General features: G+C 34.5%; 1 protein-coding gene across 1 annotated transcript; it reads right to left on the reverse strand.

Annotated features, from left to right (window-relative positions):
* Positions 1 to 1,817: 1,817 nt before the first annotated feature.
* ALX1 (ALX homeobox 1) lies at positions 1,818 to 23,981 on the reverse strand. Its single transcript, XM_006882531.1, has 4 exons — positions 23,609 to 23,981; positions 20,502 to 20,806; positions 17,128 to 17,256; positions 1,818 to 2,440 (listed from the first exon to the last, which is right to left on the reverse strand). The coding sequence occupies exons 1-4, from the start codon at positions 23,832 to 23,834 to the stop codon at positions 2,120 to 2,122; spliced, it is 981 nt and encodes a 326-aa protein (XP_006882593.1). The 5' UTR covers positions 23,835 to 23,981; the 3' UTR covers positions 1,818 to 2,119.
* Positions 23,982 to 26,308: the final 2,327 nt, after the last annotated feature.

Consider the following 26,308-nt stretch of genomic DNA (forward strand, 5'->3'; position numbering starts at 1 on the left):
GGTCTTAAAAATGTGCTAATTGAGTAATACAGAAAACTAGAGATACAGAACATCAATTAAAATGGTATTATTTGAACTGAAAAAATCCATTTCAGACACTCCAAATATTAGGTATCATAAAGAAAAAAAATCTTAGAGTAGGAAAAGTAAAATATAAAATTTAAATTTGACTGAGTTTTGATTCTCATTTAAAAAGATATGGCCCTCACTGAAAAGGACACCAACATAGTTAATGAACTATGTTAAAATAGTTAAGAAAGTAGAAGAAAAAATATTTCAGAAATTTTTAAAAAGATCATCCTGTATTTTAGATTCAACTTTTAATTCACAAATATATATTAACCACATTTATGGATATCAAAGGGGAGAAGTCAGTCTCTTTTAAAATATGAAGAATATTTAACAGCTGCCTAAACAATCCTTTGAACAAAAGCCCCTGCATGTAAGCATAATTCTCAAGGCTAAAGTTGAACAAGTTTTTCTTGGGAACAAAGCTGAAGAGAGAGAACACAGAAGCAATAAAGAACAAAGTTTATTATGAAGTCAGGGAATGTTTGTTTAGGATCTCACTCATCTCCATCATCTGCTTGATTTAAAATTTTATTACAGAAGATGTTTAATTGTTTAAAATATTCTCCCACTAGGAAGAGATGCTTACTGAATTTATGTTTTTGTGGTTTCTTCCTGAATTCAATTTTTAAATTTAATTTTTTCCCTCACCTTGTCCTTTTACCCTTTAGGGTTTCTAGGCAATTCCCTAAAGGCTCCAAGGACCACAGGAAGATTCAGAGAGAGTACAAAGAGCAGACCCTGCTCTGATTTGAGTCATGGAAGTTGTCTTCATTTCAATTAATTTACTTTGCCTTTATGAATTTAAGAGTCTTTCAAGGAGGCTGACATTTCACTCATCTGAAAAAGCTTGGAATGTGACAGGGGGAAAGGGAGGAGAAGTAAATCAAAGGGGTTAGCCATTTTCCAGATGCAATGTATTTTTCTTCCCTTCTTTGCCATCAGAAATTTTAGAGTCTCCTGACATTTTAATTCCCTGTATACAACCACAGTAGGGGAAAAAATGTTGAAAACACAATATGTCAAGAAACAATCACTTGTGTGCAGACACATATCCATGGAATACATAGATGTTCACATAAGCTGCTCTTACAAGTGATAAAGATCTGTTGTGTAAATTTATTAGATATTTGTGTAAAGTTTTATCAGCACAATTATAAAGACAAGAGAAAAAAAAATTCCTATTTTTGGTTTTGATAACCAGTTCTTGAAGTTCTCAACTCCCTCCTCCCATTTGTTTATTTGTTAAAAAGATGGTACATAAAAATGTTCATGTGACTGTCATGTTTTTAAAATCTCCCTGGAATACTTCACTTATCACCTTTAGCCACATGCTTTCAGGAAATTTTATCTTAAAAAAACCCCATGGGAACACTGGTTATTTTAGCAAAATCCTTTTGTGAGTTTTTTTGTTTTTGTTTTGTTTTGTTTTGTTTTTTTCAGAGTGAAAATTCCGTTAAATATATCAAGGTAAAAAAAAAAAACCAAAACAACAACAATAAAAAACCAAACACCTCTCTAAGGCTTGGAGATAATTTCTCAGTAAAGAAGATATGTGCACTGCATCTCTGAATCGGACAAAAATACAGCGGTAAGCTCCCCAAAACACTCTGCTCAACACTTACCTGCCAGCTTCAGTAATATCTTGGCATTTCTCCCAGTGCATTTCCTCATTTGTCAGGTATTCTTTTACAAGAGATTTCATGTTATACCGAATGAACATAAATCACTCTATCACAAAGGAACTGGTTTAATACATTTATTCTTTTAAGTTGTATGACCATATTTCATCGACTTGTACAATAGGGAAAAATACTACTAAAACAGAATTGGTACCGACTGGTGCATGGTAAACCTATTTAAGTCTTTTTGGAGTTTGTTCTTAAATTTTAATGTTAAATAATAACAACTATTTACTTAAGCTGGTCTCACTGTATATCTTGACCTTTAGCAATTCCACACACAGCAGCATATTGTGGTATCCTTTAAATATGAGAAATAAGAATGTTTTATTTTGCTATTAAACAAGAAAGAAAAAGAGTACTGTATGTTACATGGCCCATGAAATATTGGCGGTGTGCTCCTTGGCTTTCATTCGGAGAACTGCAATACTGGAAGACCTCCTTTCAAATTCTGGCTTTGTTTCAAATGCATGTCCATTGGTTGCCCCGGTAAGAAGAGAGTCAGTGAAAAAATTGTTGAGGGGCACGTGGCTGAACTGGTTCTGGTGGTTAGAAAACCCTGTGTAACTGGAGTCTGTTCGAGGCGAGTGAGAATAGGGTGTCATACAGGAGGAAGTGTCACGTGGTAACATGCATGAAGTAACCACAGAACCACCACTTGCATTTCCTGCCCACAAATTGTTCTGAATCTGGAATATATAAAACAACAAACATTACATTTACACATTCTCACTTTTGTTCTCTTACTTCTGCTAAATTGTATTTAATAAGTTTTGTTAACTACTCAATATCTGTCTCTATTGGGTGGTCTATAATTATTCTAAACACATAAAACAAGGACTGAAAAGTATTTATGTGAAATATTCTTCAATTTTTGTTATACTTTAATAAGACACCAAAAAAAAGAAAAAAAAGGAAAGAAAAACCCACACATTTGACCACATGAAATACTCACAAAACATGTTAATCTCTTGAGTATTCTTTTTACAGTCATGGGTTTTTTTTTAAAATGGATCTGCAAGATTCTGCCATGATTCATGACTACTTTATGTGCTTACAAAAGTGGTTTAAGGCATGGTTTTAAGTTTAAAGAGAGTTTTCATCTTTCTAAATAAAATGACATAGTTGCGTTTTTCTTCTAAATTCGAAAGTTGTATGCTTGGTGTGGTAGTTTTTGTTGAAAGCCATTGCTGACATTTAGCTTTTTGTTCTACCAAGATAGTTTTGATCAAACTCAATTTAGAAAAAAATAACTGTCATTTTTCCTTTTTACTTAATCCCTACAAAGCAGGTATTTCATTGTAATACATATTAACACATAAATATTTTTTCAAATATTTATTCTAAACTTGGTATAATGTGGTCAAAACAAGTATGACATGTCAAGCAAACTTAAAATGCTCAAGCACAGATCATTATCAGATAACAACAGTAGATATAGTAAAATATTAAAATATTTAACAAAGAATACTATATTAGTATAATTAAAACAATATATAATACATGAAATTGTAAAATCTGGGCCATAATTTATAAATAAATTAATCTCTGTCGAAAAATCTTTTTGCAATATTACCAACACACACATACATTTTTCTGAAATTAATATTATTTAAAAGAAGGACTAAGTGAAATTTCAATTTTATGACTTTTATTTAGGAAGTGTCTTAGGCAAGTTATTAAAATAAGGAAAAAAGAGAGCAATAATCCCATGCACTACTGAAAAAGACTGAAAATTGTGACAAACAGGACCTAGAAAATGAAAATATTGCCTATATTAGAGACTCAGAAAATAGAATTAACATACTTCTGCCTTTTTTTGCTACATTATAATCTATTTTAATTAGAACACAATTAGATATATACATATATATGTTTTCACAAGGCTTTTATTTTTATGGCAGGATAATGAAGGAAAAATCAAGAAGCTAACAAGTAATAATTTCTCACATTTATTTTTACATTAAGATTCTAGGATACTGCACATACTTACAACACCTAACCTAATTGATACTTTTAATAACAATTTCTTTTCCATTAATAGCAGGAAATATGGCAAAGAATCTTCCAGAACACATTAGGAAAAACAGTTACTGGGTAAGATCCTGTGACCAGTTTCAAAACAGAAGAGAAAACTTAAACAACTAATTTCCCCTTATTACATATGGCTTCATGGGATTGACAACATCCTCATTTCAGAATTGTTTTCAAAATTCTTTATATATTTACCAACAGTGTTAAATACAGGACATACAGAAAATTATTTGTATTATCTTGTATTCATTTTTAAAGCTTAGAGGGTTGTGTTTTAACATCGGCTCACTCTATGCATTACACTGCAGTCAAATATAAAGGTTGGTGCCAATGATCACTGAGTTATGTATTGCAAACCAAGGAAAGGATTCTTGATGTCATTACCCTGTCAAGCCAGCACTTCTAACTTGACTTTGGTGATTTTCCTCTGACATTCAATCAAACATTGTGCTGCACTCCAAAAACCACAGTCACATGTCTGACAAAAGCTCTTTCAGGAAAGGAAAAGTGAACTTGCTTGCTTATTTTTGAAAAATAAAAGGCAAAATATTGGTAAAGATTATATGCATTTTAATTTACTAAAGGATTTCTCAATTTAAAAGCAATGCTACTGGAATTATTAAAATCATATAACCATTTTCCAAATTCACACACATATACAGATTTAATTAAAACTTAGATCTTTTTCAAATAATAAATTTGTTCATTATATAGCATCAGGAAAGAAATTATTGTTTTTTCCCTTTTTTCCATCAAGAAAAAGAATCTATTTTCATAACTATTAACTATATCATACATAAACACACAGAAAATTCAAGTCTTAGGGGAACTTGGTGATAATGTAAAGACAATAGGGTTAAAAATTAAAATATAAAATGAAGTTAATTCATGAATATAAAAAAAAATCTTCCTAAAGCGATGATATTAATAATATAAATTGCAAGAATTCTCTTGTCTCTATAACATACATCAATACTTCTATTTTGATGAAAATTTATTTGGATATGATCAAACAAGTTAAAGGTACAACTTTGGATGAAAGAATTTCTAGAAAGATAAAGGTTTTTGAACAAGAGAGATGAGTGAGGGAAGATGTTTTTATGTGCCATCTAGTCACCTGCGACTCTTAGCAACCCAGTGTACAATGGCTCTGAATTCCACCCTATCCTGAACCAGTCTCACTATCTCCAACACACCTACCCCCATAGCAGCATTTCTTAGACTTAGAAGACATCCACATATTTGCTGTTTATTCACAAAGACAGAGATATACACTTTATGCAAATTCATTGGTATAGCCTGCATCCATGATGTATATATGTCTCTGTTCTCCTATTTCACTGCCCCCTTCGTTTCCTCCTACTTTTTTAAACATTCTGTTATTCTTTCAGTTGAAGACCTAGTTTATTTCCACATAAAAATTTGAGGTACTTTGATTTTAAACAAAAGAAGAAACAATCCACAGTGAATTGCATTTTTACATCCTCTAAAGCATTTCCTCTGGATGCTTAACCTGATGAGGACAATTAACATTATGGTTTGCAGTCCAGAGGGGAGCAAATGACAGGAAAATATCTTCTAACAGAACAAGAAGGCAAGCAGCCTTAACCCAAGATCACCAGTAAGGTGATAAAGTGTCCTCCCTTTCCCCCTTCACATCAACGCCCCTGTTTAGTATGAAGAAGCCAGAGAGTCGGCATCCAGTTCCCAAATCAATAAGACAGTTGATTTAATTACCATTGGAAAATGCTTGTCATTTTCCTGTAGCATCTGGTCCCCACTGGATCCTTTTCATTTCCTTCACCTGCTCCCCCCACCAACCAATTTCTGCAGCTCTGCAACTGCATCCCTGCCCATCCTCACCCTTCTGCCCCCAACCCTTACCTCCTTGTACCCCCAATATGTTTTTCCCAATTAAAAAAAAATTTATAATGTACTGTTGTAAATATAATGCTTTCTGTGTACAAAAATGTATATGCTCTATGTGCACTTTTCAAAAAGCAAAACTATAGAACAGAGTTTAAAAACTTTACCCAAGATTGCCTAATTTCAATATCAAAACCAAACAAAACCCATTCTGATGTATAGTGACCACCTAGCCTAGGACTACCCCACAGTGTTTCCAGGGCTGTATTCTTCATGGAAGCAAAATGGGACTGTTATTGCAAGTGCTGTAATAACATAAAACCTAATCTTATGAATAAAAATGATTTCTTGATCATAACCCTAACTTTATAAGGGGTTCATATACTTCAGAAAGCCAAATTAATGATTACTGTGAACTATTTCTTCATCCTCAAGCTTATCACAGTACAGGATAAACCCTTAGCATAAAAATGAATGAACAATATCTAATATAAAATTAGGATGAATACATCTTAAAGGTTTTGTAAATATTTTAGAGCTAGCTGAAAATAATATAATTAGCTTCTTTTTATTATGTGAAAGCTAGAATCAACATGTCATATAATCTTTACAAAAATCATGAAAATTACACACCTATACCTTTCTAACTGTATTTTCCTAGGTAGTGTTTCCTTATTTTCTATAAAATACTTAACTGTATTGAAATGATAGATGCATCCCAGTGGAGATTCTGGTTAGCTAAGAATAAAGTGTATTCAGGTTTATCTGAATTAAAATATTAAAATAAATAGTCATAATAATAATGCACAGATGTATTTCAGGAAATTAACTAGAATTTAGTGACCATTATTGAAATCAACTTTCTAACAAATGAGCATTCCTGTTTCTATTCCTTAGTAAGTATGAGTCCTCTTATATGTGAAAAGCTTCAAGATTAGGTAATCATTAGGTTATAATCTCCCCAATGATCTCATCCCCAGCTAAATATCTGTGATCCCTTTAACTAAACTACATGGTATGGTAGACTCTGTAGCCATCTAGTCATGCTTCTCTAAATATGCTAACACGAAAAAAAAAATATGCTAACACGGTCAACACTCTTCACCCATATAAGTATATGTTATCTATAACAAAATATAATCTAGATGTGATCTGATAATTTTAGGAAACACTGCAGATATCATCTTTGCTCTAAGCTAACTACTTCCATTTCTAGTGGAAGACAATATCTGATTAAATAGCAAGATGGTCTGATTTGTGGTTGATTAAGTCTACTGCTGTCTAGGAGCTTGCAGAATAGTACCTTTAAACTTCTACCAATTCTGTTCTTACACAGGTATTGATTTTAACATTTGTGCTTAGAACTTACAAATTATATTGTCTAAAACTGTATATTATATATTTGTCAACAGAAGAGACAGTATGTCCCTCACTGAATCACTGAAAGAAACATCTGTTGTCAGATTCTAAAATGAAAAATATGTACTTTTCCCCCCTAAATATGGTAACTAGTCTTGTTTTGGGCTTATTTCACAGACTTCTAGATTGACAGTCCCCAGAACCAAATAATTTACTGAGCACTTCTTTAGGTCTCTAACTGAATAATAATATTCAAAGACCTCACAGCCAGGAACAACATTGTTAACTAATACCCATATCTGTCTTTCATGTGTTCTTAAAAAGTTGACTGCCTTTACATTTTTTTCTCTTTTACTGTATTTAAAAGTGGAGAACCTAAAGCACATTAGAACCATGTTTTAATGTGCTTCAAGATGTTTTTAAAAGTTCTAGGGGTAAATTTCAGGGAACTTAGCCAACTGCCTCCCATTAACATAAATGGAAATTTAGCTAACTTACTACACTCCACTTTGAACATTTGCCCCTTAATGTTTTTCTAATCAAATAAAAGGTTAACACATAATTATTCCATGTCTTTGGAATTATGGGGCAGAGTTACTTTTTTCCAGTCTCTCGAAAAACTGAAACTAAATTCATTTAACATTTATTTTCATTTCAAAGGATTAAAAGTAGTAAGTATAGGCTTGAGTAAGGGGCAACCTGATGGTAGCAATAGCAAGTTTATATGTTAAGAACTCTTCAGGTAGAAATATATTTGTCATGAATGAAAGTAGTATGGTAAATCCCAGACGTGAAATTATAAATTACATTTATCTTTGAAACTTGATTATCAGTATATGTGACCAAAACTACAATCACAAGTTTAGCATATTAAAACTGATGTATATTTAAAATATAATTGCTGATTTATTTATTCTAATGTTTAATACCTTTAAAGAAAACGTAAAAGAAATGTAGGTTTGCTAGTCTTTGCCTTAGTTATAAAAGTAGTTTTGTTTGGGAGAAAAAAAATCTTAAATATTTCCACATTAGTACCACATATTCTATAGTAAAGTGGTTTAGTAGATATCAGTTCAAGATTAAATCTGAATTTAACAGAAACCCTGAACATTAAAATATATAATTTATATACTTTTCCTTAGTTTTACAGAATCTTCAAATACAGTTAATTAAATTATATTTTTATTGAAATCTATTTATTGAAACTCCTTGTCTTTCTATATACAGAATACTTCTACTTCTCACTGCCACCAACAGAATACACACATACACATTATATACATATTATGTTATACATGCACATATTTATTAGACACACAGATACACTCACATATGATTCTGATCATATGACCCCACACAACTTGCCTGCAGAAGTTAGAGCTTACTTTGAGACAGAAATCAGGAGTTCACAAAGACGTACTTGTTGTGATGATGCTACAGCGATAGTTTTTCTGCTTTATCCAATTTTGTTTCTCTTGGAAAAATGTTAATATTAATTAACTACTCTGTATATTATTTAAAACATAACTATATAAATTTATTAGCACATTATCACCATATAATTTAATTTACCATAATTTTGTATATGTTCTCTCTGAGAAAAATGCAAACATCGCTTTCTTCAAAATCAGAGTTCAATGTTGTAAAGAGACCCATTACATATTTTACTAGCATATCCCTTCCTTTTAAATTTAGAGAGATAAAATATTAATGAGAATCACATGCTAAATTACAGATATCTTTAGCTACTGACTAACTTTAACATTCCATTAATTTTTCACATTACTATGCCAGTCACTGTTACTGGTAAGCAGGAAGACTAAGAGTGCTTCTCTAAATAGCAAATTTGCCATCAGTGTACAATGTATATTGAGGTTTGGTGAACTTGGAAAAAATAATTTTAATTAAGCAATGAAAAGAACAACTTGAGATCGAAATAATGATATCTTTTAATCAATAGCTACTTACTGGATATAACAAAATTTAAAAAAATTTGAAAGATGATACATAAAATATTATGATGTAACAGCATCCATTTATACTTCAAAAATTCCAAAGGTATGGTGTTCAATACTGGAAAACTTGAATTAAAATAAGGAATTATTTGTTCATCAGAAAATGAACACATATATATTGTCTGCTTTGATTTTGTAAAAAATTCTATCTTAGAAATATATACAGATGTTTGGAAAAAGGAAGAAACCCTTTTCTATTAAAGAATTTCATTTTTAGATTTAATAGTTGAAAAGACATATAAGCTGAAGGCAAAAATATTTTGTGGAAAAATCAGAGTGTATATCAGAGTGAAAAAATTAAAAGCATCATATCTTAAAGATCTTAAAATCATAATGACAATAGAAAAATGTGTTTAAATTTTGTATTATTTCAATAAGCTTTGAAAATTCTTCAAGCCAAAGACATAAAAAGCACTAAAAGAATGTTTTAAGCATCTTGCTGGAAGTACTTTTCACTTATAGTAATTATAATCCCAAGAAAGGCATCTTATAGGAAATATCACAGATTATGTTTCTAATAAAATCTTACAAATAATTTTGATAGAAGGTAATAAAATGATAGAATCCAGCTTTTGAGCTTTTCTGAATTATCATGCAACAATGATCCCACTGTACATTTCCTAACCATTTACATATCATATGAATGTATTTCAGGGAATTAATGATATTTAATTTCTGAGTCATCACTACCTAATTAGTATTAATACCACAATCTCCCATTAAAACAAAATGCACAATATTCAGAAAAAAGGTGAAAATAAAAATTTGGTTCTTGGGGATATGAATAGTATAATTCAAATATGAAAAAATTTTCATTCACACATAATTTTAGAGGTTCCTGCTTGCTGTCATACATGTACTCTGAATTTACTCTTAGATTTCCAAGTAAAGCCATCATCATATCAATCTTAGATGTCTAAATAAATATAGAGCTAGAACATCACTTTTCTGATTTTAAAATCACTTAAGAGTTTAAAAGTTTAAAAGTATTTAAAAAATCAATTGTTTAGAATAAAAATAGACAAATCAAAGTTAAGAAACATGTCATTTTGCATACATATATTTTTTACGCTTACATATAAACATGTTTATTTAAAAAACTGTCTATGTCTCATATATTTAAATTAACAACTTTAACTTTTATAAAACTTAGGTATAGGTATATTTGAGTAACAACAGACCATCTCACTATAATTTTCCCTTGACTTTAAATATCTATACTTTATAATAAATGAGTAACCACATCATCAATATAGCTTTTGACATAATGATTGTGACATTTTTGTCCATTCCTAAATCATAGAGAAATTTTACTAAATCAATATATGCCCACCGATTTTTTTCACAGACATAATAATCATTACACAAGGTATCAAGATTATACAATGTATCAGGTATAGTTACATTATAATATTTTCAAGGGTTTTGGTATATTTGTGTCTTCAGATACTAGGGAAAAAAACAGTAGAAATAAAAATGTAATACTTTCTGCAAAGGTAAAAGTATTCTAAATACTTTTAAATTGCTAACTTATGATGGTTGAAGGAGATAGAGACTCACATTTTTCATTAGCTTAAAAATAAAGACAAACTAAAATTAGCACAGAAGCTGTTTATGGAATGAAGGGCATGGTAAGTAATATACTCAATATTTACTGAATTATAGAAATGTTAAAGGTAAGAATCATTTTTAAAACCTTCATGCTATATTATTTGGATTAAAATATGTCAAACTCTTAAAGACATATAGATTTCATCTGTTCTTAAGTTATTCCACTGATGGTAATTTATCTATACCTGGTAACGTGAGTACAGCTGTTGGTATTTTCCAATTCCAATGAACATGTAGCTATAAGGTAATTAACAAAGCAATAGAAAGCAAAATAGTTTGTCCTTTTCTATATTGGTAAACACTGGTTAAGTTATGACTTTCACTGTATATCAAGTATAACCTTATTCAGAATTTTGGTGGGAGAAAACAACATTTTCTGTGAAATTTTTATCATCATCTTTTCTTCATGAGAAAATAATTATGTGGGAGGGATTGAAAACACCCTGTAATAATGTTGCTATATATGTGGTTGTTTAAATTTAAAAAGTCTACTTAATGTAATTTTTCTTTAGTTATAATGGCCAAGACATATCCTTAAAAAGTAAATTAACTCAGATTGGATTCATTTAAATGTCACTATACAAGAGACTACCCAAGCCATTCAGCTACTGGTACAATGCAGATGAAAATGAAAGTTTGATGGCTGTGATTGAAATTGCTATTATTTAATCGGAGTTCTGGTAGCCTAGTGTCAAGAAGCTGTGCTATAATCTCAAAAGGTATGCTGTTCAAATCCACCAGTTGCTCCTGGAAAAGGATGGACAAACTCGTCCCATGTGGATTACTTCCTCTGAAAATCCACTAGAGGGTCATCTATGCATTTGAAGGCAGAAAATAACAACAACAAACAGTATGTACTAGGAAACACTGGTAGTCTATTTGGGAAGGACATGCGCTGCAATCCCAAAGACACAAGGTTCAAATTCACCATCTGGTCTTCAGGGGGGATGGGCAATCTCCTCCCATGTGATTAACTGCCTCTAAAAACCCCTGAAAGCTCGGGATGAGTCAGTTCTGACTCAACAACATACAATAACACACTACGTATGAAGTGATGCATTATTTTGTTTAATCCTCACAAACAGATTAATTTCCATCTCTATTTTGGAAACTCAAAATTCAAAATTTGTTGGTAAGGGGGTTTTCAGAAACAGTAATTCCACATGAGAATACTACTCATCATTTTCTTACAGAATAGTTGGTGGATCTGAACAGCTTGCCTTTGGATTGGGAGTACAACTACCTACCTCCTAGGCCACGAGAAACCCCTCCACTTTAGAAGGGAAAATGTTCCAAGACATTAATAAATTTCAGTTACAATTTGAACTCACAAATCCTGGAAACCCTCAAACTCTAAGATTCATCTCCATAGATTATAAAATTAATGCTCAACCATTTAAAAATCAATGTTACCTTCACAATAATAGAAACTGATAAAAATTAACCAGTTTATAGTAATACCCTAGCACCATAAACTCTAGTTTATAAATGGAGAATCTGACAATCAAAGTATTAAAGGGGCATAATAAAAAGTATTCAGCTAGTAAATAGTAACCTTAATGCTGTTGTGATATAACCCAAGCCTAAAAGTAAAGCAAGTCTACTGCTGTTTAATCAATTTTGATTCCCAGAGGCCCTACAGAACAGAGAATATCTGACCTTTATAGTTTCCTAGGCCATAATCTTTAACTAGACTGTTGCAGTTTCCTCCCATGGAGCAACTAGTGGATTTGAACTTCTAGTCTTTCTGCTATCAGCCAAGTACCTAACCACTGTGCCACCAATTCCTCTTGAACCAAGTCACCTGAAAAATGTTTCCTGGCAGTTAATTATTTTATTCACCAAAACTATTCTTTTTAAAGTGTTCTAGTTTCACCATAGTCAAAAAACATTAAAAAAAATAATATATATATATATATATATATATATATATATATATATATAAAATCCTGACAGACAGCTCATTATTTGGTAGTCTGGTTTGGTAGGTCTAGTTTGTCCCAAAAAGTGTGTGGAATTTACTACAAGTACCAGAACTGACTAGACAACAAACAAACAGAACATCACAAAGCAAGGAATTTAGTCTGTCTGGATCAGTCATGTATATCCAGTGCTAAGAAAATATTATTTGGATAAAATGCAAATCATTCTATAATTGAAATAAAAAAAAGTGAAAGGAGTTTTTCTAGTTTGTTCCTTATAAGAGTGAGGGGAAATATTAATTGCAAATGATCATAGAGCCCGTTCACAGCAGAGACTCAGAAACCAGCTGAGTTAGTGAAAATGGATTAGGTTTTGTTTCCTAATGTACTCCTTAATAAATATTTAAGTTAAGCTGTCCTTTTATTCCCATCTATTTAGCATATAATGTGCTTACCACTTGGGGATAAAAAGATGAGTTAGAAGTATATCACTATTTTAAATACATTGCAATGTGCCTGGGGAAGAGGACTTTTCTAGCTCACCTCAAAGTAAGAAAGAAAGATTTTTGATGAGTAAAGGAAGATTCCGAGAACAGTTCTTAAAAGGGATAAGGATTGGCTGAGGACAAGTGTGTTCAACATAAAGGGAACCAACTCAACCCAAGTACTGAGTTGTTGTTGTTTTTTTTCCTAAAATATCATGCATTTTAAACACCCAGTAGTTTCATTAAGCTAAACTATATGTTGCCAAATGACACTTGATAGTGTGGACTAAGAGAACTTTAAAAGGATACAATGACTCAGTGTTATAAAATGTAAAAATACACTGTCTTCAAGTATTTTACTATTGACATTAACCTTCACAGGATTTCATTTACAAGTAGCACACTGCTCACTTCCTTGTTTGCTTATTATAGAGTACAAGTAAGCTTAAAAAAAGTAGTATTTTAAATCTAAGAGTGGATTTTTTAAATATTCTATATCATTGTTTCATAACTTTATATGAAAAGGAATCATTTTCACCTTACAAAGAAGTGTGAAGTTTTAGTGCAAAATGTAAGTAATTTTTTAAAAAAATTAATTACTATTTCTATATATTACAAATATATGCAGGTGACAATGCTATCTACACGAAACAGACTTGAGGGAATTAGCTTCTAAATCATTTCTGGATTTCATGTGTTTTTCTTCCTGCCAAACTGTCAATCCGTTATTTCTAACCTGCCTGTAACATATTATAATATTCAACTATTTTATAATTATGTTTTCTATAATTAATACCAGTAATCAAATGCACTGAGTTATTAGGTTCTATTTTGGACTTTATTTCCCCATTTTTTATTTCAAGTCCCATGATAAAAGCAGTTTCCTTCAGGCTTAAATGTGGGAATCATGATATTGGCATGATTTTCTTTTTCAAAGAAATGGAAAAAAATTCATCAAAGTCACATTTTTAAAAGTTAAAATGCAATTTCTCCCCTTGACATTATTCAATACTTGCTGTGGAAAGAGACATTTGATTTTACCACTTTTTGGCAACTAATCATTAAAAGATCCACCAATATAGAAATATACTATGGATTTTACATTATTGTTTTTAATTACTTTTAATGCAATGTACAATCACAATGAACTTTGACATATGTTTTTAATGCTGTCATACTTAAATTATAAGGTAGAATAACCAATGCACAAATTATGAAAAATTCATTGGGAGTATTAATGCTAAATTCTCACTATTTGTACAGCAAAGCTTTAAATTAATCCAACTTCATTAAAGTATAACAATGCTTGTAAATGTGTAAGTTAACTGTATCATTTCTTTTTTCCCCCCTTTAACTATTATAGCACCTTATTCTGTTAATCAATAATACTTAAAACTCTAAGGCATAATAACACAAAGGCAAAACAACTATGGAGGGGGCAGGGTAAGGCTGTGTAATTGGAATGCATTCAGACATTTTAAGCCCTTACATAGACCTGCATTGGGATCAGGCACTATTCTAAATATGTTATGTGCTATTTTGAAGAACAAAGAGGTGTTTGATATAAGATAGGCAATAGCAAGAATTAGAGAATAGAGAATAGCACTAAAGTTTTAAAAGATAGTAATATACACTAAAAAGTATTTTTTAATAAAGATATACCAAAATAAAGTGTTATGGGATAAGCTTATATATAATACTGTCTAAATTCAGCTTGGAAAAAGTTAATATTCATGACTGTATAATTTATAAAGTCATACCAGTCAAGCAGCTCAAAATTATGTAAAACATATGGAGACCTACACATATTTTGTATTTTTACTTTGCTTATTCCATGTAAGTTTCCAGTTTCCTTGAACTTAACTACTGTCTTGAATAGTACCACTCAAGTAGTATGTTTCTCAGTAGCTAACTCTTAAACATTCAAAATATACTTACTACACTTGGGAACTAGATTACCTGTGGTGAAATCTAAACTTTACCAACGGTGAAAACAGGGGAAAAAAACTGCTCTGTGCTGAAGTTTCCTCATCTTGGAAACAGGGATAGTTAATAGCCTACTGTAAAAAGTTGCTGTAAGGATTGAATGAGTTCATATACATAACTTCTTAGGATAATATCTGGGAACATTAAAGGGTAGAACTATGCTACAATATTGCTGGTTCCTTGCCCAACAGTATGAAGGCATTTTATAAGCCTACAGAGGAAACATTATCATAGTACTTTGTTTAGAAATGAACTGGTTCACTCAAAAAATATTTACTGAATTAAATTAGACTATCTTCATGATATTGAGAAATGATAGTCTTCTTATAGTAGGTATGTACATTTACTCAGGAGACACCCATAATCTTGGTTTTCCAGAAAACTATCAAAAGACGTAGCTACAACCTTTTTATACACTGATATACGAGGGACTATTCAAGCTATGTTAGACCCACTCCTTAACGCACTAGGCATGGCTAGTTACCTCACTTTCAAAATGAAGAAGCTGAACAGGATGATCTTTAGGGCACTTTGAAACACAGAACATTATACATATTACTACAGTACACAAAATGAGTTGGGTGAATTTATCCAAAAGAGTGAAAGCTTCTCAAGTATCATAAAAGGCAAAATAGACAACGCTTGTTAAAAAAAACAAACAACAACAACAACAAAAAAAAACACAACAAAACACACACACACACCACCAACAAAAAACCAAAAAAAAAACAAACCCAAACTGGATTCAAACTCCCAGGATATGATTTTACAGTTGACAAAAAATGAGTACCCTTAAGGTGGAAGCCTCAGTGCATTAGTCGATAAACTACTAAAGTATTGGACTTCAAGTACAGAATTCCTTCTCTTCAGCATGTCTTTTACATATGTTATCAAAGTGGTCTCTTAAAATGCCTATCATTACACAATCAAAAAGAAATAAGCAGACAATTTCACTGGCAGCTCAAGTTCACCTAGAGGTACTGTTGGGGGGTGTGGCGGGGGGAAGCCTAGCTATCTGTTTATGGAACATCACACATAACGACTGAAAACTCTCCAGAACATAGTCCTACCTTCACATGCATGGGATCGCCATAAATGTGAACTAACTCAATTACAACTGATTTGGGGGGGAGGTGTTGTTCCTTATTTGACACATATTCCTTTACTATGGTATGAAATACAGTTCTGAACAAAAATTGTCAGAAAAAAATTATAAAGAAACACCTTGTATAACTGCATGACAAAATATGAAAGGGGAAAAAGTATCATACAAAAATTATAAGAAACAGAATACGCCTTTCTAAATTGAGTACTAGTGGTCCCATTATGAAAACTCAAACATTTCACACTTGCTGCTGTCAAGTCTGAATGAGCACATATTTTTTGGGAACGTCATAAATTGTATGAAAGGAGATGCCTACCTTTCTCTCATGATGCTGCTGGTGGATTTGAATCGACAAAAGGAACCATCTTTGGGTTAATAGTGCAACTCCATACAGACTAAACCACCAGAGTTCTCTCATTATGAGAAGGAAATATTTCCCTTTTTTTAAATAACAATATTTATTTTATGCAGAAAAAAATTTTATTTTTATGTAGAAGTTGGTATACATTGTTTTCACACTAGATCTTTCCCCTTATTTCATGGATTTTTAAATATATTTTTAACATTAATTCTATCTGCATCTAAAATGAAAACACAGGAAAATAAGAGATATTTTTCTACCTAAATGAATACTTCCAGGGACTACTTTAGACTCTGGGTTATGTCCCATAAAACAATAGCAGCAGATATAATATGCCGATAAATGCTGCATTTACCTTTAAAGGTAACAAAAGGAAAGATTATAAATTATTAAAATGTGGGATAACTGAAAAACATACTACATATTAATGCTATTTCTTTAATAGCAGCAACCAAAGAAGAAAAATTCTAACACTTTTAAGTCTATTAAACTGAAAGCATTGACTATGTTCTCTAGTGGTTAATATATCATTCAATATTAACTATAACATTAGACATAATAAACTATATGTCAACCCTTTTAAGAATATCCAAGTTCCATCTCCTTTCCTCAGTCTTTTCAGGTTACCATACCTGTGGGTAGCTGTCAGTCCTCGGCAAAACAGATATATCATAGGTGGCGGCAAAATGGCTCTTTGCTTGCTGTATTTGTCCATAACGTTCCCTCTTTCTCCATTTGGCCCTTCGATTTTGAAACCAAACCTAATTTTTTGAAAAAAAGATTAGAATTTTAGCAAAGGGACAGCTGACAAAGCTAATGTGAGATTAAAAAATTTCAACCCAGAAAGGTAGACTAGGTCAACAAAATTACATGTAAAAAAGTTTCTTTTTCTTGTATCCTGACATGATAAAAGACATGCCCATAGGACAACACAAGTTACTAGGAAAAAAACATGAGGCCTTTGATGAATGTACTTAATATATCTGTGTCTAATTTTTTTTCATTTATTAAAAACTAAAAGGAATTAAAATATATAATCTGAAAACTGCTTATATCTCCTCCTAAAATATTATGGATATCATTTTCCAAGAATATGCTGAGAGTGTGGGAGCTATTTATAACTTGTAAATTCAAAGCTATCAATCCCATCAATCTAACCTAAATGGCATCTGAGAGTCAGATTGTGTGTGTGTGTGTGTGTGTGTGTGTATAAAAGTAAGAGAGGCATCCACTTTCTAAACAACATGTCTCTGGAAGCTCTATGAACTTTGATAAATGATGATAGTTATAGAAAGGCTGCAGGCCTTTTGGGTGTGTGTGTGTGTGTGTGTGTGTGTGTGTGTATGTATGTATGCATACACACACACACAGAGTTGCTGTTATGTACTGTGGAGTAAGAACCAACTCATAGCTAACCTTCAAGCAGCTTTTCAGAAGTTATAAATCACATGTGTGCCTATCAGTTGGCAAGGCAGTTATTATTAAGCCACTACATACATGCATATACATATATATATAATATATATACACACATATATATACACACACATATATATAACACACACATAGAAAATATATATGCATATACTTACTGATGTAAAATACATATAATTATCTTTAAAACACACTAACCATGGGATTCTTCTGAGCTGTTCTCATATGTAGAAAAATTTATAAAATATGATCATAAAGACTTTATACATCAGAATCAAGAGAGCAAGGCAAATATAATTATTTAGCAAAAGAGGTTAAAAAATATGTATTTTACTGAGTATGGGAAGATCTACAGGCAAATTGGCATCAATCATGTCAAAGGGAAACATCCAAAGGTCTTATGTAAATTACATCACTAAAAACATGTCTTCTCCTTTATGAAAATATACTCAGATGTCTGTACAATCACTTCTCAAACTTTAAATTCTTACAGGTAATATAAATAATAAGGTCAAAATAAGCAAGTGTCAAGAAAGTCTGTGAGTTGGTATGGCCCTTACTGGGTTGTTATCTTCCACAATTTCCCTAATTACATGCTTTAAATATTTGTCATAACAACCACCTTCTTCAGAAAGCTAAATATCTATTAACTCACACTTGGAACTCCTCAAAAACTCCTTTCTCATAATATGTTAATGTGTTAAAAGATGACAAGGGATATAATAATTATTATGTATGATTGGTACCTTTTGAATAGGCATTATTAGATAACTGGCTTTGAAGAAGCAAGCTCTCTTATGTTCTTTATATAACCAGGCTCAGAACATAAAATATTTAAATCAAGTTAAAATTCAAAGTGTGAAAAGTGCTTGAAATGTCCACTTGTTTTGATATAAGATTCTGTTCTATTCCTTTACCTTTACAATATGGCTACACATTAATGCTCCATTTGATATTTTAGCATGTGCTGTAAATTCAGGACGGCGCTCGAATCCTCAGCAATCGAAACAAGGCATCATTTCTTAGCACACTATTGGTAAATGTGTATCAATCTATATTCTAGGGCTCAAGACAACAACCACAAAATACAATTTCCTGCAGTCTCTACCACCAGGTACCATTGCACGTAAACGGAATGTAAAAGTAAGTAGGTTTTCTTATTTACAAAAAGATTTTGACAGTCTTCTCAAAATGGATGTCAATTATCATAATTATGTGAAAAGCAGAAAAGAGAACCACCTGAGTAAATCAGGTTTAGGTTGATCTCTGTGCCAGTTTCTAAGACAAAAATTAATCAGGACTTGACAAAAATAGTAAAGGAAAACAAGCAAAGTGCAGAGCTGATCACTTGGTCCATAAACATGTTTTTCTATGGTTACAAGTATAACTAATTTAAATGTATGGTCACAAGACAAAAATACACATGGAAGTCTCATGCTTTTATGTGACAATTCTGAAAACCTTTATTAGCATCAACTTCCTATATATTTACTCCCTGAACTAAGATAATGTAACCATTTGCCTCTACCAACTAAAGCAGAAATCTGCTGCTTGTTATCCCTGCACTGCCAGATGTTGTCTTTAATGATGTAAGGGTCTTACAATGGTTTAATTTTAAGAAGGAATACTGTTACTTCACTCAGAAGAAAAATTTTCACTACTTTTTCTTTTTCTATTGAAGTGGTTTATTATAAGAATTTCAAAATGCCATATTAAAATTAAGAAAGCACAAAGAAAAGGTCCATTTTCTTGAGTGAGTGTTGCACTTTAAATTTGGGTATTGCTTGGCAAGGAATCATAGATAAATAATAATTTCAATTTTAGTAAAAATAAAACAAGGTGAAGCAGAATAATTTTGGCCATTGTGCGTTTTGCTTTTCAAATTATTAAGAATTTAAGTATAGTGACTCATTCTATTTTATAAATTGAACTGGATCATTTATAATAAGACTAATATGATTACTATTTTCTCTGCTAAACCTTTATAATTTATCTAGATTTGAGAAATAATGAAATAAGCACATATTGACAATATATACAAGGGCTAGAAAATTATAAACTAATCTTTCTTTAGTTAGGTATATCGAAAAGAGTATAGTATACATAACAATTAGAAGTTAGGGGGATTGTTTCAATTTATTACAATTCCAAAGCTAATAAAATTAGAGATTTATAGACTATTGGAGAATCATTAAAAATGCATAATATCTAATATAAAAAGAACTTCAAGGTCTAATAAAGCAGAAAAATACATACCAATTACTATATTAACAGCTATAAATCTGGAGAAAAACAGAAATATAATTACATTCTGCTCTATTTAAATATTTGTCAGTGTTTACAGCTCTTTGGAATTACTCATATTGTTTAATTTTATGCTTCTGCAAGACTTGTCAGATCCTCTGCAAGTTATTAAAATGAAAAGTAAATTTAGTAGACTAACGTGCACGTATTGTATTGTTATAATAATCTTCAGTCCTAGAATTCATTTTTTATTTTATGGGAAGTTGCAAGTGTTTGCTTATTGCTGAGAACACTATTTTACCCCCCAAGACCTCCAATGGTTTCCTACCTGGACTCTGGCCTCAGTAAGCTCTGTCCTCAGAGCAAGTTGTTCTCTGACATACACATCCGGGTAATGGGTTTTCTGAAAGACCTTTTCCAGTTCTTCCAACTGTAAGCTCGTGAAGGTGGTTCGGTGTCTCCGCTTCTTACTGCTAGACACATTACTATCACACTTATCCCCAAGTTCATCCAATTCTCCCTTCTCTGCCATTCCTTTCACAGGAGACATTCTGAGACTGTTGCAGTTGTCCATGGCTCTGTTCAGTTCCGTGTGGAGAGGCTGTCCTTCGACTTTCGTGATCCCATAGTTCACTGTACCCAGGGGGAAAGAAGAGCTCTCAGGACTGAGAAACATCTCCATGGAGAAAATAGGTTGGAGTAATTTAGAGCATCAGGAAGGCAGCCTGTTAATGATTTACTGTGCTGCTATTAATTCATTATCACATTAGACACAATGGCCATTTTACTGAGAGACCAGTTTAAAAATTATTTTTAAATGTTTACATGGAACTCATTATAATTTGCCAAAATTTACGGATTCATTTTACAAGGTCGTAGTAACATTTATGCACATAATTTATAATCAAACTAATGTAGTCAAACTGAAAGATGCTACACTTACACTGTAAATAAGCAATAATTTTTGCAAAGTGACACAAATTTAATATTTATTCACGGTAGGCAAAAATAGCTCAAGATAGGAAATTTTAAATATACATTTTAAAATCTTGTCAAAAGTAATCTTCCTTTCATCTCCATGCAGATTTATGATGTCAAATTACATCCACTACATTTTTATTTTGAGTCTACATTTTTAAATTCTTTTTAAAAGTAATCTAATACATCAAAAAAAAATTTGCCATTAGTTTCTGGAAGTGCCTTCTATAGAAAAGAGTTAGATTTAAATAGATTTCTTTACTTTTAAAATTAATTTTGTACCACTTTCTAACTATGTCATTTCTGATTAACTCATAAAAGGTTTCTTAGGATGGAAAGCTTTATTTTCCCATTAAGTAAAGCATAGACATTCAAATATATTTTTATACACTACAATAGATGGCATCTGGCATTCTATCCTAATTTCTGAAATTTCCCTCAAGCCAGACTGCATACCTGCAGTATGATTTAAAACCAAAAAAAGTATTCTAAAATGCCACATATACACACTACACATATCATGAAGAGGGAAGCATTTTTTTTAAAGTAAATAAAGACGATTCATATAGCAACATAATTTCCAATGGAGTGTCACACTTGTCTGTTTATTTCTACTTCTGAAGTATCCCTCACGATATATATATATAATAACTGCACTAATCATTATAAAAACATATAAATATTTAATGCCTTAAATACCAGTTTTAATGGAAATGAATTTTGGTATAAAGGAAGATGCTGCATAAAACCAGATATAAAGACGTCTGACTGGTTAAAATAATGGCTTGTTTCCCTCGCAGAAAGTTAAAGGGGGAACCGCAGCAATTACCCAAGATGGGGGAGGGGAAGCACTGGGAGGCAGAGGCGTCTCAGCTAAAAAGATGGCATCTTTTGAAATTAAGCGCATTTCTGTCTATATTCATACTTAGTGGAGAAGCACTATCTAAACGCAAAAGCAAATGGTTCTCCGTTAAAATCACATCTTAATAGAATGATGTTCAAAAGTTGAGAAAGCATCATTTAAAATCACATGGAATCGACTATTTATCTTACACGGGATTTCTGACAATTTAAAACATTGTCACCTTAGTAAATGTAGCCTAAAGCCACTTAAAAAAAAAAATCCTCACAACCATGACAACTGAATTAACTTTATGCATATATAAAATTCAAAACAATACCGATAATGCAGTCTCAAATACACAGCCACGAAACCAAAATTTCCGTGTGATTTAAAAATTAAAGAGATAATGTGACTGTATGCCTTTCTAAATAAACTATCAAAATTATTTAGTTGAATGTTTAATGTATCGTTTGCGCTCTCTAAAACTCGAAGATAACTCGCAACACTAATAAGTAAACTATAAAACGTGGTTTTAAATTGTGTATAAAAACATTTAGAAAATTAACTAAGAGTCAGTACCTTGCCAGATTGGAAACTTTCATTAAAATAGGGAGTTGAAGGCTTGTTGTAAATATTGCACACTTAATTCGTTTGTTATTTTAAAGCAACGGGCTCCTTACAGATTAACTGTGGGATATACACAATGATAAGGAAAAGTCCTCTTGGAATTGGAAACTTGCTTTAGCTGTTGCGATCTGAAATAATAGGTATGTATTGGGTTACAAGATAGAAAAGATAGATGGTTTGTTTTGATAACATTTTGGCTTTGAGACACTCAGTCACTCAAAGAAGATTTCATCCAAAGACATTCCAAAAAGACTACTGAGGTGACTTTTAACTTCGATTCAGAAAAGCAGACCATCTGCGGGTTGACTGCATTTATTGGCGATTTCTTTGCCGGAAGCTATTTATAGAGACTTGGCATTTAACAAACATTTATGTGAGTTTTATGGCAAAAGCAAAGAAGTAAAACTCACAAACTCTTAAGAACTAATCTAGCACTCCTTGGATATCAGAAAGAAAAAGATCACCCCGTCGTTGAGCACTTGAGGGGGAAAGGGGGGAAAAAAACCAAACCACCCCCAAACAGAACAAAGCAAAAAGAAGGTTTTTTCCACCTCAAAGGGCTCCAAGGTTTCTTACTGCTGATGGCAGTGACGTCCTCTAAAGAGCCTTGATGGATTTCAGCTCCGCCCGCCCCAGAGCGAGCGCGCTGTCTCCACTCCACTCCACTTTAGTAAGTGCGCTTAGGTTTACGCCCTGGTCCTGTACAAGGAGACTCAGGGATTCCTAAGAAGATGGGACCCAGAGAGGGATGAAAACCATCCTCAGAGACAATCCTCAGCGGGCAACTAGTGCGCGCAAGATCCTCGCGTTGCCTACGGGGCCAAAACAGCGCTTCCTAAAATGCTCTGGGTTCCCACTTTTTCTCCACCCTCCTCCTCTAACTCCCCCTCTTCCTTCCAACCCCCTCCTGCTGGTCCACAACAGTCACGGCCCCTCGGGTTTGCTGCAAGGTGGCCGCGGCGGGGGCGCGGATGCGGGTGACTCACCGCTGCTGTCCTGACAGGGCGAGGTCCTCTCCAGGCGCACGTGATGCTCGGCGCGCGGCAGCGGCCCGAAGGCCTGCACGCATTTGCCAGCCGATGCTTTGCTGTAAAAGGACTCATTGTCCAGCGTCTCCATAACGTGCTCCAATGCGCCGCCCGCGCCCATGTAAAAGTCACTGTTTTTGCTCGGCGGGCTCTTGAGGGCAAACTTCTCGCTCAGAAACTCCATAATCTTGGAAGGCAGGAGTGGAGTTCCCGGGCTCCGAGGCTGGAGGGCGCAGGGGGAGGAAGCGGGTGGGCGGGAGGAGGGAGGGCCACAGAGGAGGGAAAGGGAAGCGAACGCTGCGGCGCGGGGAGCCGCCCGGCTCCGAGCCCTTAATACGTCCCGGCTGGAGAGGGGGCACCCGAAGTTGCTTTTATATCTTGAAACTCAGTTAGGCTCCTAGGGAAACCTCCCAGTTCTAATGAATATGAAAATAGGCAACCGACTAACTCCACCCCGGGTCCCCCTCCGCCCCCACCCCATCCCTCCACTCCCCACTTACCCGGTCAGGGCGCGCCCAGGCCTAGGTTAGACAGACAGACAGCTCCATTTCAAATGCCAAGAAGGACGAGGCCCCAGCACCCTGAAATCTAGTCGCCGCGACCCGACCGTCGACTGGCATTTCAGAAGAGCTTGGTGAGACCGCAAAGCAGTTAACCCTCTACTCCCCGCTCTCCGCGCCATCAGGCCTCCCGCCCGGCACCCCGGAGTCCCAACCCCGCCCTCATGCCGGCCATTCATTATCAGAGAGATTTAGAGGCGTTTTAAGAACTTGAAAGGAAGTATTGCGCTAAAGATCTTTTATTTCGTCCGTAAATCGTTTACGTTGAAGATCCACATTAATCCGAAGCTCCAGAAGCCGGATACACTGGCATCTATTAAGTCGAACTGGGACTGCCACGGTCTGCGTCTGCAGCGAACCCGGGGGACGCGCTCCGCGCTTCTCCAGGCCCGCGGAAGCCTTTCCTCTCCGAAATGCAGGGCGTGAAGACGTGGTGGCGGAGGGTGAGAGAGGGGAGCCCAGGAAGAGGCACTGAAACGTCTGACACCAGTACCAACCTATTTCTCCACCCTCCTCCCCACCCCTCCCCTTCATGGTTTTATCATTAGATGCAGATTATTTCAAGAAAGCGCATTAGGAAATGTGCCTCCAAAGGGTCTTTCATCTAAGCCAGAGGAGGCGCTTGTCTAGACCAGAGGGAAGTTTACGGGGAAGAGCAAGAAGGCCCTCTGCATGTTTGTTTGTTTTTTTTAAAGTTTCTTCTTAGAGCACCGCGGATGCGGTATTTCAAGGGTGTGCAGGGAACGAGTGGCGCGAGCGCGGGGTTGGGCGCACTCGGGGGTAGTATCCCGGGCACTGGAAGCGCATAGGTCTGTCCATCTTTCTGGAGGGGACCTCAGGGCGGGCAGGGAGCTAGTCGCTCCCTGGGAGAAGGAGCACTGCTGGGTTAAAAGCTCTTCTGTGAGTCTTTGAGTCCGACTTTGGCTTCCAAGGAAGCCTTAGCGTTTGTGGCTGATGCCTTCAGAACCTTGAGCATGAAAAGACCTTTTTGCAGAAGGCTTCCTAAAGTGGCAGGTTTGATGAATTGTACCCACAAGATGGGGGCGAGGTTGCTTCTTGTCAGATAGGCCTCTACTCCTGACTCCTCACAACGCCCATGGCTTCCGCCTACACCAGTCCCACAACTAGGCCATGGCTTTGGGCTCTCAGATCATCCGGGCCTTTGGGAGTGGTGAGAGACCTTGGGATCATCAGTGAGACCAGCCCCAAATCTATTTGGCATCTGATGGGTCCCATGGTTCCCACTCTAGTCTTGGGTAACCCATGCCTCATTGTCAAACCTCTTCGTGGCCCAGCCAGGGCACAGCTCCAGAGCAACAACCTGTAGTGCTTCACCTCCTACCCAAAGAGCCTGGCACTTCCCCAGCTGCTCCTTTGCATTACCCTCAGGCGAGGTCTTCCCTGAAGACCCATGTTGAGCTGAACGCCCCTGGCTGACATGCCCACCTTGATGGTTTTCCTGAAGAGGGACGCAAAAACCTTGCACGTGGCATCAAGCTTGGCGTGACACTCGTGTTTTGGCGAGTGGAGACAATTTCCGGATGAAATCGTTTAGTCCTATCTCCTGAACAGTGCTGCTAGCACCTAGAAGGAGTTGTTAAATTTAAAGGGGGGAGTCTCTAAAGGAAAGCGCTTGGCAACTGTGCACCCTGAGAAAGCCAGGCAGAAGTGTGCTGCAGGAGCACCCAAACCGGGCTTTGTGGATGTTCTGGGTTGAAGGGACTGCAGCACGGTGCCTGGCGGCGCTCGGACCCTGCCTTAGGCGGAGGAACAATTGTTTGTCTCCCGCACACATTCTAGAATATTCGGGACTGGCCCAGTCTGGATCTTTGAGTGGTTCCGTGATTTTTCAACTGTCCTTACCATTAGATATTCTAACAAGAAAATGGTTATTTAATGTTTCTAAGCTTCACAGCTGGAAGATAGCATCTACTACTGATTAGCAATATAAACCCTAGTATGTTGTAGAACTGTCAGTTTTTTTATACATATGCATCTTTAACCAAGCCTTCTGCCACGGAGCTGACTTCTAGGATCCTAGGAGATAGAGTCAAACTGTACCACAGCGTTTTCAAGACTGCAAATCTAGGGAACTGAT

This window comes from Elephantulus edwardii, unplaced genomic scaffold (genome assembly GCF_000299155.1).
Source record: "Elephantulus edwardii isolate Elephantulus edwardi_28Jun2011 unplaced genomic scaffold, EleEdw1.0 scaffold00021, whole genome shotgun sequence".
Taxonomy (NCBI): Eukaryota; Metazoa; Chordata; class Mammalia; order Macroscelidea; family Macroscelididae; genus Elephantulus; species Elephantulus edwardii.